General features: G+C 45.0%; 1 protein-coding gene across 8 annotated transcripts in view; it reads left to right on the top strand.

The window, feature by feature from the left end:
• Positions 1-16932, top strand: part of NR1I3 (nuclear receptor subfamily 1 group I member 3) — an 858363-nt gene that overhangs the window by 513263 nt on the left and 328168 nt on the right. For all 8 annotated transcript variants that reach the window (XM_085638659.1, XM_085638656.1, XM_085638661.1 and 5 more), the window contains one exon: positions 11139-11269. In XM_085638659.1, coding sequence (XP_085494785.1) covers positions 11139-11269 — 131 coding nt within the window. The remainder of the gene's footprint in view (positions 1-11138; positions 11270-16932) is intronic.

The raw sequence follows: 16932 nt of genomic DNA on the forward strand, positions 1-16932 counted from the left end.
CGACAGGGAAGTGCCCTAGACTGTGCGAACTGGAGGTAGGAGACTCTGGATGGCCATACGACCCGGAGGCAGGCTCCATATACTAAATGGCTAAGGCAGGAAAATGCTAACTTTCTGAAATTGGCACTTTCAAAATTGTAATTTAAAATCCGACTTCACCAGAAGAGAGCATTTTTCATCACAATTCCAAAGTCAACAAACGTGAACTGGTTACCTGTTCCCATTTGGAAATTATAACTTATTACATTTAGTAAGGTAACTCCAATGTTATCCTAAGGGAGAATTAGGCCTTGCAGTAGTGAAAAACAAATTTAAGGGGTTTTCTTTACCAGGACACGTAAAACGTAAAATAACATGTCCTACTTTTGAAATACATTGCCCCCTGCCCGGTGGGACTCTTTGAGTCTACCCTAGAGGTGACATATATGTATTTAAAATGAGGATTTGAGGTTTATTTTGCCAGGCCGAAATAGCATTTTAAAACTTCACACACAGGTTGCAATGGCAGGCCTGGGGACTGTTTAAAGGGCTATGTAAGTGGTTGGCACAATAAGTGCTTCAGGCCTACTAGTAGCACTCTAGCAGTAGCAATTGATTTACAGGCTCCAGGTGCAAGTAGTACCACTTTACTGCCCCAGTGTTCCTGACACTGATTTTGTTTGCCATCTTTGAGGTAAGGGATTACAAAGGCGTTGCCAGGGGTTGCAGAGTGCAAGGCTAGAGGTCACAGCTGCGACCCTGAAAATGCCTAAATGACATCCATGCTGGTGCAGCACTGATAGCAGTAGCCCTGTGCTTTGTACTGAAAGCAGACTGACATTGGCTCTTCACTGCACTTGAACTATGGTTTAACTGCACCTGCTGCACTACTTATAGTAGCACCTTTGTGGTGTGTGCCAGGAGCAAACTGATGTTGGTTCTTCACACCACCTGGGCCCTTGTGGTATGTGCTACTGACAGGGCCAGACTGGAAACCCAAAGCAGTCCCAGCAGTTTTCTCGGACAAGCCCCGAGGGCCGCACTGCCTAGCCCTGGGAGGCTGGAAATGCCTGCTTGTTGCTTTTGTTACTGGGGGCGATATTGCATCACCACTGCAAAACAGGCACCCAGTAACGAAACTGCCCCTCCAACCGCTGTAAAACTGGCCCCCACTCTTCCAGCCTTCTGGGGAAACGCCGGATGCACATTACGACCAATTCAGTCCTGGCTACTGATAGGTGAGCCTCTGTGCCCCATGCTGGGAACAGGCTGTACCAGGCATCTAACATCAGAGTCCTGGTGCCAATGCGCCTGTTGCACTAAAGCATTTTTTTCTTTACCACCAACTAAAAGCAGGCAGTTTATAAACCAAGTCTCTAGCCTACATGGGAGACATTCCAGCATCATTTAATAGGAGGTAAGGGGAAATATGTGGAGAAACTGCAGGGCAAAGAACCACACTTTCTCTGCACATTTTCTACACTTTTCCTCATTTTTGGCCACAATCTGACACCCATTGGCCACTGCTGCAGACCTGGTGAGAATTTGAGGAAAAATATGAAGACTAAACACATTTTTTCCCGCAAGTTACCCCATATATACCCGCAATTCAAGAACGTATAAATGAGGGTGTGTCACATCAAGTGCTGTGCAGATCTATTATAGTATTTCCAATGCATGTTTTTTAGACCCACAACCAAGCTCTGAGACCTTTAAAAAAAAGCTTAACAGTGATGCCCTGTTAGTAATCTTGTTAATGCATATCACAGTAAGAGCTGCTGTGAACCAGAAAGTTGTTGTAGTGACTAATACATTTAATTGAAGCAAATAGGTAGCAGGCAGCAATAGAAAGCCACCCAGGGACCTACTTCCAGTGTCCAGGTCCATAAACAGACTAAACATAATAATAGGGAGACAGACCTTACATCCTACATGGCTCTTCTCTTGAACTCCTGCAGCTGATGTTACAATTATTTCAGAAGCAGAGAAAAGAAACTGAAAGTAACTCTTCCTGTCATAGCCAGCTTCTGCAAGGGAGGCCTTAAATGGTTTTTTGAGAGGGCTGTGATTGGATGATGGGCTGGTCAGAGTGAAACAGTTTGTAATGGTTTAGTGCTCAAGTGAGCTCAGTCTGAAGTAGTTGTGCTATTAAGAGAATCGTTGTCTTTTGCAAAAAAATACATATCGAATGCTCCTTATTCTGGTTCTGCCTTTGAAACTCCAGTCAATCAATCAATCAATATGAGCTTTATTCGGATAAAAACAACATATCCATAAAAGTGCAGTTAAAAAACATTATTTACAATTGGACATAGAAGAAATTAGTCCGAAATCATAGAATTACGAAAACGTACAGCCATTTTTAAAAAGGATCCAACTCGGAAACATAATTCATCATTATTAATTGCAAGCATCAACTCATAGGCTATTTTATAATCAGTTACGCATCGGGATTTAAAGTACGGAATCAGAAATTTTTTCGTGAGCGGTAAATAAAAGGAACAAAAGAATGAGAAATGTAACATTGATTGTTTCAGATTGTGGGTACGTGGACAGGGGGTGTGATCAAGGTTCAGAGAATAGCCAGTTGGAAAAGACAGTAAGTATTTCATGGTGTCGGTCCTTAGCCTGAAAAATAGACCCCGTTCCCAACAGCCAACAGGTTTTAAGAGATATGTAGGCATTACTGTGGATACATGCTCTATTCGCATATATCTAGCAACGGAGGTTTTATTACGTTCAGCTGCTAGCCTAGTTTCTTTATACGATGCATAGAGTAGTTTTTCCACAGTTTTAATGCTTGGAGGGTTGTGGGCTAAAGGGTTTATAAAAAGGTGTTCCAAATTCAGGCTAATTAAGCTTTTGTGGACTCCGGCCAACCATGATATGACCAGCCCTCTGTCACATTTTAAACAATCCAGGATAATTTCCCTAGTCAGTTGTGCCGCCGGGTTTTTCCAAATCCTAAGCCAGAATAATGTCGGGCGTGCCTTAATAAAATCCTCTATATAGGATAAGTGAAGCTCGCCGTGGCAAGCATATGTAGATGAGGAAAATGGGGCACCCAATATTTTGCGACAAAACCTGTTCTCTTCTCGTTGGATAGGTGAGCTGGCAGTGTTCCCCCATACCTCTGCGCCGTACGTAACGGTTGGAATGCATTGTTGTCTGTAAATTTTGACAATAGCAGGCACTACCTCTATGTTTTTGGGTTTGGGTAGCCCGAGAATTGTATTAATGGAATTAATAAATTTCCTATTGCAATGGGCAATGTGATCATTCCACAAACCGTTAGATGCAAAAACCTGGCCCAGATACGGAAAAGTGCTGGTGCTAGACAATCTGGTAGAGTTAGATACAATAGAAAGGTTAAAATACTTCTTAGTCCCACATGACATTAAAAATGATTTCTTAAAATTAGTACACAGATCTAATGTTGCCATAAATTCCACAAAACCGTTGACCAAAGCTCTCAGGGCATTAGGGGTACGCCCCATTAGCACAGCATCATCTGCATAAAGCAGCGCGGGGATTTTATTCCCGTCGATGCTAGGGACGTCCTCAGTTAGGGGCAGTAGAGATTTAGATAGGTCATTGATGTATAAAATGAATAGGAGGGGGGCCAAGACACAGCCCTGTCTGACCCCCCTACCAATTTCAATTGGCTTAGAGACCTCACCGTTCCTTCCAATGCGAACCCTGGCTTTCAGGTCTCTGTGTATATATGCTAAAAAGGAGACTAATGAGTCGTCAAGGCCGAGAATTAAAAGGGTTTTCCACAGCTGGGATCTGTTTACAAAATCAAAGGCTGAGGTAAGGTCCATGAATGCCAGATACATTGGTGTTTTCTTAGCTACGGTGTATTTACTGACAACTCCAGTGGCTAGGGGTACCAGTAGCAGTGCCAGGGGAAGCAATGAGCGTGGCAGGGATCGCAATAGCGACCAGTAAACAACGTCCAAGTGCGTTTTACTGAGATTCAAAAGTGACGTGTAAATGACACTTAAGTACCCAGTTCACCAAAATGGTTTTCAGTTTTTCATTCGGTTCAGTTTGGTACATAAAGCAAAACCATCCATAAAGCCCGAATATTATTTAGCATTTTTTTCATTAATTGTTGCTGTTTCTCATGCTTTTTCCATATTTTTTGCAGGTGTGAGTGGTTTTAGTTGAAACTATCACTCGGACGACTGCCCAAAATACTGCTCAGGTTTTTCCTGTCACTTCTGTACAAAGGGGTCTATCTCAAGAATAGTTTTCAAGCAGCTGACAGTCCATTGCAGTGAGCAGGTGTCTTATGTGATATTGTACGCAAGGTCATACCTCGTATATAGTTTTCGTGTAGACAACGACCCAAGCATAATTTGCGTAATATGCACTTTTTTCTAGGGGTGGGCGGAATTTGGGTAGTCGTGCTACGCAAAGCTCCACGAAACGGTAAAAAATCTCTGCAAGCTCGCAAAAGTTCCACGAACACGCTTGTTCCGTCCGTTCGCAATGCTTTTTTACTGTTCGAGAACGCTGTTTGCGTGCTGAGTGCGAAATATCTTGCGAACACGCATTTTAAGAGCTCAAACAAGCAAAATTCTGTGAAACCACGGATCGCAGAATTTTTGGTCATTCCACATTCTCCGCGGAACGCGAAATTACCCAAATTCCGCATATTCCGCGAGCGGAACGGAATTTACCGTCCAGGCCTACTTTTTTCACAGAAATGTTACTTATTTCTTGAGTAGAACATTACGCAAGTTCATGCACCTTTAACTGAAGTACAGCTCTGCCTTCCTCGGGAGGAGAAACGGATGAGGGAAAACTGGGTGCAGTTCAATGGGGCAAAACAGAAACCTTCATCGTCGCCTCCTATTAAAAAAAAGGATCATCTCTAATGACATTCTTCCACGTGCAGGTTTGGGGAAAAGGGGGACGAAATAAAATCCTATTTAGACCAGTTGAGAAACTGGTCGGTTTTTTTTTAGTAGCGGCTATGCCGATTTAGCCACATATTAGTAAATACCTCCGAAAAATAACCAAAATGAAACATTCTGACTTATACCTAGCTTATAAAAACAAATAAGGTTAACAGCAGCTTTATCCTCTATAGAGTTCCATTTGGAACCCCACTCACCCTATTGACCACACTTCATGCTTGCCCAGGTAACATTCATAGTATATACCAGGATAAAACCAGGAGTACTTAGAACCAGAACAAATGGGAGCACACGTTTTCTTACATTTTGTGAATCTTCAATCCAGCTTTAAAAACTGTTCTTAAGTGGGTGTAGTCTATCAGCCTCTCCCTGCTGTTGGATACTTATTAGACCCTAGTGGCTGTACACCTTGTTCGTATTTTAGGAATGAACAAATTGGGCAATTGCATATGAACCTCAACCTTTTTTTTAAATGGGCCCAATTGCTACGTATATAGTGCACATAAGCGATTTTGAGAGAACCATCTCTTTTTTGTCTCGGTCCAGTTCTATGCAAAAAAATTACAAGGTCCTTGTTGTGATGGAAAAGTGCCTCAGACGGTGATGGAAGTGTGCGCCTGCCATGGATGGCCCCACTGCATTGATGTCTGGATCCCAGTGGTTTGTTGCCCACAGCTAAAACGGCTCATGATGTGCACAGTGATATAGGCCTGTCTCACGGTTGTGGTCTGTTTGGACTGGGAGGGGCACCCAAAGCGCTGCTGTCGTAGTGGTGAAAGGCTACTGCCCTTGTGGAGTTAAGAAGCAGGAGCGCGGTGCTGGCAGCATACCGTATAATGATTAGTAGAAGTGAAGAGGCCTTTTAACCTGTGTCAGTAGAGTGAGCCCTCAGTTCTGCTGCTGTGTGCTAACCTCACCCTGGGCCTACATCAGGTTAGTATACAGTGCTGTGCCATGTGTATGTGTTATATGCACATACTGGGTGTATGTGTGCCTGTGAAAGGTACAATACATGAAGGATGTAGTGCTGTGCCGCCATCATCACCACTGGAAATTAGTGTAAAGTCCTAAGTGAGGGAGAAATACTACAGAACAATAAAGGGATAAACAGATACTGCTAGAACTTGTGGCACACATAAATATGCAATAAAAAAAAATCCAACATCTGCTTGAACCCACTGTCAGGCACTTATCTCTGTGTATGATGGAGTTGGAGTTCCAACGTGGAACTGATCTAGTTATGTAGTAGATAAGACAGGCGTTTAGTAGAAATTAGGGACTGAAAAATGGCTACAATCTTTGTAGGAAGACACTTGTGTGTAGTCAATATTTGTCAGTCTGTTTTTCGCACTAGATGAACGAACCTGCGTGAAATATCATTTGAGAGCAAGGCCTGGACCTAGTGCTGTTGAGGAATTTATGGATAAAATAGAATCCAAGTATTCAACAATGCCAAGTCGTTGGCCATGTTCCCAATGGAGCGGGTAACTATAAGATGAAAAGTCCTCAGGTACACCAATTGATAGTGACACCAAAGAGCTGAGTAGCTTGCCAGAATTATCCCAACGTCGTTACAAGTGACCTGGCTGAGTGGGCCAATGCAAAAGCAAAATATCTGTTAGAGTAGACTTACAGGGGCCTTAATTGCATAGGAGAGATAGACCCTAATAAATACTGAAAACTTTAGAAACCACAAGGTTGATCTTTAGTAACGATAATATGCTTAGTGAGGTCTAAAACGAAGGTGCATCATTTTTTTTTTTTTTTTGAAAAACCTTTATTGATGTTTCAATCATTTACACGTATGGGCCTACAACCCCCCGGGGCCGGCCGCTAAGTAACCAGGATAATAATAGCAAATGTCAACACAGGCGGTACCTCGGAGAGCAAAGTCTTCAATCCAATATAGTCCGGCCAATGAGCCGCGCAGGTAGGACACCAGGAGAGAAAGGGTTTTTCATTTTATGATAAGACAAAACAATAGGATCAGGTGCCAAACAATTTCCCAACAGCGAGAAGGGGCAAGGATAAGAGACGTAAACAATAAGCAGCACTACATTAAATCAATGGCGCAGGCGCGGGAAAGTACGGATGAGGAGAAATATCAAAGATAGTTGCGCCTACAGGTCCCCGTACCTAAAGCCCAGCGAACCCCCCGGAAACTGTGGCACACATAAAGAGCAAACGATTCACAATCAGGGTGGTGTATCGCACTGATCCCAGAAAAAGAAAGCAAAAAGAAATAGAGAAGAAAACGGAGGCCATGGAAAAAGAGATAAAGACTAAAGAGTCCCCTCCCCCATCCCCCCACCCTGCACCTCTGCGAATGAGTATGGCCCCACCCCCCAGCAGTGTGCCTGTCGCCCTGGAACTAGACCCGAAATATAGAAGAGACAGGGAAAAAAGAGAGTGAGAAAGAGCCCCCCCAGACGGGGGGGCGGAAAGAATATAATAAACTGGAGGAGGGCCTTAAAAACATACCCCCGGCTTCTCCCTCCCGCACGGTGAAGTCTCCCCCCAGCAAACGATTAGCAGCACCAAGTCGACCATATCAAAAAAGGGGGGGGGGGAGAATGGGGAGCATTATACACCAACTATGCAAATAACTACGAGAGCGCGCAACCATGAGTCCGCCTGTCTACTAGGTGACCACCCCCGAAGAATCAGCCTCAGCCTTGACCGCTTTTTGCGATTCTGCCCATGCCTGTCCCTCGACCCAGCACCATGTCCGATGTCCCAAGGTACAGGAGTGTCCAAAAACAGTCGGGAAGCGCCGCACACCGGTGGGGTGGAAGTCTCTGAGCATCCGCACAGACCGCTTCATGGAGGGGCGTCTTTTCCAGTGCCGCCCCAGGATCTGCACTGCACACAAGGTCCAGACAGGCTGAATCAGCCAAATGAGACACACGTTGCTGGAATTGTCCCTGGGCCGCCGGAGACCGCGCACGGGACAAGGCCACCATCTTCCGCTCAGGTCCGATACCTCCGGAACAGATCAAGTCCACAGTTAGCCGACCACACGGTAGCATATTGTCCGGAGTGTCCGGCTGTACACTAATCGCGGGGGGGGCCGCAACATCTTCCTCTTGTGTGCAGTGTGGAAAGCCACTGTGTACCCGTGGACCAGCATGCCGCCACTGTCCCAACGCTGTTACCACACCATCTAGCTTCCCCTCCAGGACCCCGGCGCCATGAGCCAAGGAGGAATGAAGGGCACCAAGGGCCTCCAGGAGGTTGCCGTATCCCAGAGCAGCTCCCTCCGATCGCTCCGCCACACTCCCGTAAGTCACACACCCCCAGTCTCGTTGCGTCCCAGCGGACAGGATGGTAGGCTGCATCGCGACAAAATGGCCGCTGGGAAGGCCCGACTCGTAGTGGGGCCAGGACCCCGGGAACAACTCCTCAAGGTCCACGTCGCTGAAGACAGGGATCCTGGGGCAGGCACAGATTCAGCCGTTGCGCGGTCACGGGCAACAGTCGTCTCTGCCACGGACCAGCTCCCGCGAAAAGCCGGGAGCAGCCCGCAAGGATCAGGGCGAGCCAGGGACGGCGTCCGGGCAGCTCACCGTCAAAGGCAGGGGCAAACGCCACGGAATCCAAGAATTGCACACCCGGGCATGTCCTCAGTCCGCAACGTTCAGCAGGGGGGAGCGGCCGCAGCAAAATGCAGGCCGAGGGGAGCTCCACTTCGGTGGACCGACTCCACCCAGTCACCACAGGCCGCTGTTGTTCAACTGCCACCCGGCCAAGGCGTCCACTCGAGGTCCCGGCTTCGGGACCGCACGGGCCGCAAAGTTCAACCGCTGATTTCTCCGGTTGTACGGCAGTCAGAGACCTCGGAGTCACACGATCGGTTGCCACTTTCGTTTACGAACACGATCTCGTAGCGCAGAATAAGGATCTCATGCAGGATATCCGTGCGGGATGCGGAGGTTCACGGAGCCGGGAATCTACGCTGCCGTCCCGGTCGCCATCTTGGCTCCTCCCGAAGGTGCATCATTTAACATGATTATAAGTGTGATTTATGGTAATACATCTTTGTGCAAATTCTTCCTAATTAATAATTAAATATAAAGAGAGACAAATTATTGCTCCAGTGGTCAACTTGCCACTGATATGAACTACTGTCTTACCACTGGTAGTAAAGTTAATTTAGGATCAATTATTGGCAGAAGATGCCTAGATTAACGTATGTATTTATTTGAGAAGTTTTACATAGCATTTCTTGATCCATGCCTAAAAAGCCTAACTCCAAGTCTAGTGGCGTAATAATACAGTAGGTGAAAGTGGGTGGGTATGGCATGAAACGTGTGTTACATAATTTGTTTTTCTCAATGTGATTTTGTAACTGTACACAGGTGTCGTAGTTTTGTCTAGTAGGATAAGAAAAAGCTCTAAAACGTTAAGGAAAAATCCCAAATTGCATTACACTTGGGTGAAATATAGGTAGTGACAAGTTTTTGGGTTCAGGAATGAGTTACGTTTTCGGGTTGAGGAGGGTATTTTTAGGTCAGGGATGGGTGGATTTCAGACGTAGTAAGGGGTTTCTGTGGGTTAGACTTGGGTGGAGTTTAGGGGTTGGGATGGTTTATTAGGAATCAGGAATGAGTGGAGTTTAGGGTTGATGAGGGTAGTTTAGGGCTACCAGATACGTAGGGTGTAGGGTTGGTGAGGGGTTTTTAGGGTTCAGGGGAGGGTGGAGAATAGGGATGTTGAGGGGTTTTTGGGGGTTGGTGGATGGGCAGAGTTTAGGGCTAGTGAGGGTTTTAAAGATTTAGTAATGGGTAGATTTTAGGGGTGAGGAGGAATTTTAGGAGTCAGGGATAGTTACAAGCAGAAATGTTTTTAGGGTCCAGGAATGGGTTGGGTTTAGGGTGGTGAGTGGGTTCAAAGGTTCATGAATGGGTAGAGTTTAGATGTAGAAAGGGGTTTTAGGGTTAAAGTATGGGTGCTGGGATGGGTGGAGTGTAGGAGTGGGGAGGATTTTAAGGGTCAAGATGTAGGTGGAATTTAGGCTTATAAAGGGTTTAGGGATGGATGGAGTAAAAGGGTATAAGGGTTTTAGGGTTCAAGGGTATGTGGAATTTAGGGGTAGAAAGGGATTTAAGGTTCATGGATTGATGTAGTTTAAATATGATGAGGGTTTTAAAAGCAAGGATGGATGGTATTCGGGGGTTGTAAGGAGGTGAGGGAAGGATGGTGGTGAGAGGTCTGCAAACTAAAAGCATCCAAAGTAATTGTTTGGTAGTGTAAAAGATACACTTTGACAGTGTAAAAGATAGATATCCAAAATAATGTCCCCTGAAGTAAAGCACTGAAATAAATACCTCTGACTAAATTATTCCTGAAAGTAAAACCTGCACCCATTGCAGTTACAGACTGTCTACGAATTGGTTTCTATGAAATGGTAAATGCAATTCATCCTGCAAACATATTAAACAGTTTAGGTGAAATGATTTCTCAGTAATAGTATTCCATGAAACATTTTCCTATGAAGTCACATACAACCACAATAGATGGGTTGGTACAGAAGCATAAAGCAAAGAACAAGATAAAGTGTCAGAGAAAAAACAGCAGAGACTTAGTCTTTAGCTTGAATGAATATCTGGCTGTTCCAACACCAGTCTTGTACAGTTCGACGTACCTTGGAATAAGGCACAACACCTTCATAGGAACATAACATAGGAGGTGAACAGTATCACTAGAAACGTTGTGTAGTGCTCTGGTTGAAAGAATGTGTAATTGGATTAGGCAGAATCCTGGTGGCAACTTACTTTCATCTGTCTTCTCTTGTTCTGAAGTGGAGGTTTTCAGAGTGGCAGAGGGTAATTTGTGAATTTGTGTTGCATTGTCAACAATTTCTCTGGCTACAAAAAGTTTCGAATAGAGATTGGCCTAGTGTTTTAAGTTTGTGACAGGTCACTTTCTATCTTCAGGTCAAAGATTCAAAGAACGAGTTGCAAGGTAGCCTTTGAGTTTCTGCCTTATGAACATATTTTCAAGCGTCCATTTTTTAAACATCCTGTTATGGCAAGTTGCCCTCAAAGAATCTTGAGAGGGATTGCACTACATCCGTTTAGGCTGCTGGAAATGTCTCTATTTTGGTTTATGTATGTCTTCATCAAAAGTGACAACCCATTTCAATCTTGTCTTAGTGCCTAATTTGCTTTCTTTGTTTTCTCTCGATGGCCCTCTCCTGCTCTTCGCATTGGTTTCCAACCCAACCTGCAGACGGTCGATCAGCAAAGGAGTCAACTTCACCTGCCAGTTCACGCGAAGCTGCACCATCAACAAAAGCAAACGTCGCCAGTGCCAGGCCTGCAGGCTTCAGAAGTGCCTGGACGCCGGGATGAGGAAGGAGAGTATGTCTGCATTGCATTTCTTTCATATGAATGGCACAATGGGGTTTTTGGTTTAAGATTCACCTTTTGGTTCAGTGCAAAATAGCTCATAAAAGTGAGATCTTAGGGCACCTCAAAAATAGGCATTTAAGGTTCAAGATGAAATACAGAACACATGTTCCTTAAATAATAACTCTTTGTTGGATTGGAACATGTATGCTGAGTGTATGAGGGCGTCTAAAGGGTACTTGTGAAGTGTGAAGTTGACACTAGGGTATGGGAGGTCTTTAATTGGAGTTCTGCTTCGGACGGGCATCAAGCGTCTACTTCTATGTTGTGCTTTAAAGCCCTGACGGGCATCCACGCTCCATTCAAAGGTGTAGCAGACCACAAATGTGTATCCTAGTACTATATCCAAGGATGATGTGATGATCAGTGGTGGTGCTAGGGCACAGAGCAGACAGGCGGCGGCTGCTGGACCGAAGCCGTGGTGCTTGAGGTTTTGGCCATTGGTGTCGTGGGCTCCATGCTACCATGGCTCTGCAGCTAGCCCAGGTACAGACATTTCCACACTGGGTTCACATGCTACTCAGGGAGGTGGTGTGGTCAGCCTGGGGGATAACTCAACATTCCGTCAACGGATATAGTAACTTTAATGTCCAGCCTAGTGTTTACAGTTTGGAAAAGAAGCTACTGTTAATTAAACAACAATACTCAATGTTACGCAATTTGGTTGTGACTATAGGGTGCTATCCCTGCTCATGTTTCCCTTGTAGGCGCTCAGCCCTCCCTCCTCTCCGTGCTCTCGTCACCTTCGTGACCCTGTGTAGATTGGCTCACAGTAAGCCTTGGTACAAGCATGAATAATCTCAGGCTCTGGTTACATCAGGACTCTCTTTCTTACCCCTCAGTGTCGTAGTGGGCAGAAACAGTTATTGGTCCTCATGCTCAGCTCACTCCTTTTGTAGTGGCTCACTTCGACTGTAGGTGAGGACCTTTGGTAATCACGTGCCGTTCCCAGCAGCATCCACGGGGCAGAGTGGGCGCACCTCACGTCTTCACCCACCGCAGCCTTGCTGGAATGTCTGGGGCTGCTCGCAGGCTTTGGTGCTGCGGTGCAGGCACCCGTGGCAGTCGCAGCTGGCGTCTGGGGTGATGCAGTGCACTGTGAAGCTGTCGCCACCTGACCAAGAACAATGCACCTTAAGAGGTCGTTGAAGAGCAGCGTGGGCTGATGCACTCAGTCTCACAGTTGGGCGCTGGCCTGGTTGTTATAAATGGTACAACAGTTGCAAAACTGGCCAGAGATGATGCACATTGTAAGAGCGGTACAGCTCACCTTGGGCTGTTTCACACACAGCCAGGTAGCTGCAGGCAATGCAGGCTGATGTATGGATGAACACAGTCCTTCACTGTTATCACCTGGAACCATGGAGAAAGACCTGGATACCCACTGAAGCACATGTCACTCTTGGTTTCACTCTCTCAGTCAGTCATCTTTCTCTGGGTGCTCATCAGACCAGGAACATGCTGGGCTTCTCCTGGACTGTCTCTTCTACTGCAGGGTCGGGTAGATTCCTTGCCTCCCTCAGCAGTACAAGTGAAGGGAAAAACCCAATACACCCTTGAGGGCTTGGGCAGATAAATTGAAAAGGTTAAAGTGCCAACAAGGGATTTTATTTGAAACAAGCTATTTAGTTGTATATTTCAAAAGAAATTAATTAACAGGTGTATTTCAAAATTAACACCAAGGAAGTTATCAATCTATTGATCTAATCGTCAAATATAAAGAGAACACACACGGGAATTGTTTTTTGTGAAATGAACACAAGTTTTTTTTATGTATAAATCGAGGTAAAAAGGAGTACAAATAAACCATTGGTTTGAGCAATAAATCATGAAAAAAAGGGGGTTACATTAAATCCACATTTCATCAAAAAACATCTATTTCAGAACAATTAAACAGAGATATATCTCATTCATGAGAAAATAATCAGCTGTATATAGCAGATATTATGAAAATAGATGATGCAGTCGACGTTTCGGTCTTGGATGGCATCAGTCCGTTTGACCATCTTCAGGACAGTTATTATTGCATATGAAAGACTCCTATATAAACATAATACAAACAGTTACAAAAATTGTCAACATGATTGTGCTATCTGCATTTAATACAAATATATTCAAAACAACCTGTGTGTGAGGAGTAAACTTCTTAGTGTTATGTAAAATATATTGGCACTGTACTACATAAATTATCTACAGAGCAAGGACTAATCTTCTTACTGTTTGATAGAGTCTATTGTGGCACTGTATTACACAAGTTATCTACAGGTCACGTATCTTTTTTAATTTTCGAGTGATGTAATATTGTATGTAATACGTGACGTCATCAGCAGCGCATTGCGGGGGCGCGAGTTATAGCTAGCTGAACTAACTATAACAGGGGAAGTTCTAGGGTTTTGTACGAGGGAAATGTCCAGCTAACTATAACGCCCCTGAAACCTTTGGTTTTTTTCAGTGATAAATATATATATACATTTATTTAATATGTACAACACCACCAGGAGGGAGCTACCAGCCAGCTCCGTAACGCTCATCCTCCTCCCTACACATTCACCGTTTCCCTGGCAAACTTCCTTCTAAAATGCAGTTGGCTGCATTGTCAACACGAAACAATGCAAACTATCTCTCTCCCATAAAACACACGAGAATTCCCTCGAACAACCAATGCATAACTTACAATATATATAATAGCGCTAAGAAATAATATATACTATACATTTACAATCTATGAGGTAACACTAAATAATAAACTCTAATTTAATCTTCTTATGACTACAATGGCATCACTGAAGAGAAATGTATACATAACATTTTTTTTCTGTACACCACTAATGTTTCATTACAAAATCATCACACAATTTAGGAGTGCAATGCACACTTCCTTGACCTGCTCAAACACACTATCATTATGAGTTTCCTTGTCACGTTTTTCTCCACCCAGCAAACATTCAGCTATTTTCACCACCTTTTTTGAGTTCCACACATTTCCATCACTCACCAACACCGTGTAACTATTCACTTTCCTGATTTGAAGAGGCTTTGAGAACTTTGAGAACTCCTTACACTCTCTCCATCCCTTCCTTCCACGCACCCACTACCCCACTGCGCATCTCTCCATAACACCCTCATGTGATCCTCCAAGGGACTCATTGTTGCTCCTTTCCTTCTTTTCCATACCTTTTACCAAAGGCATCCAGGCTTCTCTACCTCTCATGACATTGAAAGGCACTTTGCTTGTGACTCATTTGGCCGTGGTGCGATATTCTCTCACCAACTTCCTCACTGCATCCCTCCAGCCACTACCATAACACAAAGCCAACTGTATGCCTTCGTTAAAGGTTCCATTCCACCTTTCAACAAGACTATTACTTTGGGGATAATAAACTGATGATCTTATATGTTCCACTCCATTTACCCTTAAAAAATCCTTCATGCCTTGAGACACAAATTGAACCCCATTATCGGCCACTATACACTCTGGTATGCATTCTCGTTCCCAGAACTCTTCCAAAAATGTTATCACATCCAGTATTGTCAGCGGATCCGAAAACATTAAATCAGGCCACCTCGAGTAATAATCAATTACTACTGTGGATTATTTATGACGAGAACCTCAGACATTAAATGGGCCAGAAATGTCCAATCCTATCTTCTTCCATGGATAATTTATTTTTTCTACTACAACAGGTGGATTCTCTACCATTCTTTGAGACTTATCGCTCCACTCACACGCCAAACAATCTCTTACTATTCTTTTCACATCCTTATCCAACCCCGACCACCAGTACTCTGCTCTCACTCTATGCTTTTTCGCACTTATGTGCACTGCAGCACTTGAAGGGAGCTGCCAGCCAGCTCCGTAACGGTTCTCCTCTTTCCTCAGCACTCATCGTTCCCCCCGCAACCTTCCCATCGTTCCTCCCACAAACTTCCTTCTAGAATGCAGCTGACTGCATTCTCTACGAGAGACCGTGCACCACATGAGCATCCAAAATGGTTCCCACTGGTTTCAGTACTCAGACTCGTACACACGCAGTATCCTACTACCAGACATGTTCTACACACACACATTCTGCATGCACATGCACTTGACATAGACTCAGGATGTCAGCACCAAGTTCTAGCCTTCGAATATCAGCAGAACTATACACAAGAGTGGGCAGTAGCCTACTGTCTGACTGACACAGATAAAAAAGTCTGGTCACTCTGTTCGAGCGCAAAACATGGTATGCTGCCGCTACTTCCTTATATGCCTTATTCATATCAAGGACAGTCGTCCTTTGTCCACTATGAAGGTTCATTTGGCAAAACCTCGTATAGTCAGGGGTAGGCCCAGGTTTCTGTTCAGAGGCTAAAATAGTGAGACACCAGTGCTAAAATGACAGTCAGTTTACCAGATACACATGCTGTTGCGTTGGTGTGCACTCAGAGTGAGTACGGTCCATATCCTCATACAGGCAGACAAGCTCATCTTCTCTTCTTGGCTCAAAGCAAGCATGGCTTCACAAGATATGCTAGATTTACTTCCTGCAGAGAGAGTAACAACCTTAAAAAGGTTTCGCCACTCTCAGCTTGTTTGTTTTTACAATGGGGTGTAGAATCCCCTGGCTGTAAAAATGAGTGTGACTTATTTGTAAATGTAAATGTCAAGGTACTTATAGAGCGCACTGTCACCAGACGGCCACCTTGCGGTGTCGCCTTTTGCGGTTTCCTGGCGCTGATACTCCTACCGCTGTGGAACCCCTCCTGGCTTTCCCGGTGAAGTGTCCACTCCTGGGCACCCCCAGGGTGAAGCCAGGCATCCTTAGCGCTGTTGGGGCCGGTGTGGAGGCTAAGCAAGCTATTGCCCAGAGTTGCAGCGTTGGGCCCGTGATTAGAATAGGCACCGAGGCAAGAATAGACAGGTCCGAGGAAATTGAGCCCGAGCCCCGCCGAGGCGGGAATCGAACCCTGGTCCCTGGCCAGAACTCTGCTTCAGGGTCTGCCGCTCTAACCATTGAGCCACACTCCTAAACAGTGTGCCAATATTTATCTTCCTTCAGTGCCAACGGTATGAAGCCAGAGCCTTCCAGTCTTCTGCCTTTTTTCTAAGCTTAAACACTCCCCCCCCCCCCCCCCCCCCCCCCAATTCCTGAGTAAGTGCATTACTCCATGATCCAGGGCTTTCTGGGATTTGAAGCGGGGATTTGCAGGTGGGACCGGTTTGAAACAGTTAAGTTGTAGATTCCACTTCAGATGTACCAGATTTACTTGGCCAAAATGAAATATGAACTAACAACATAAGCAGGCAGTACCCAATAGGTATAGGAAAGTTTTGCGTAGGCTCGTCTCTGGTAGATATGGCTGCGGGCTAGAGTGCCCACCATGGTCAGAGCCAGCCCTCCTAAAGGGGAGTCACCAACTTGTGAAGCACTTGGGGCTCAGGACTTCACTATTCAGTTGTATGAGTTGTATAAGTAAGAAAAAACTCACTCGTCCACTTATTCCACACTTGATGAAAGGAAGTGACCGAGCCCCATTTAGGGGGTTTGGATGGATCATCAACTAAGGATAGCTATCAGGTAGTCTCTCCACAGTATTAGACGGAAAAAAGCTAGTCCCTCTCGGTTATATAATGC

The sequence above is a fragment of the Triturus cristatus genome, chromosome 12 (genome assembly GCF_964204655.1).
Source record: "Triturus cristatus chromosome 12, aTriCri1.1, whole genome shotgun sequence".
NCBI classification, from domain to species: Eukaryota; Metazoa; Chordata; class Amphibia; order Caudata; family Salamandridae; genus Triturus; species Triturus cristatus.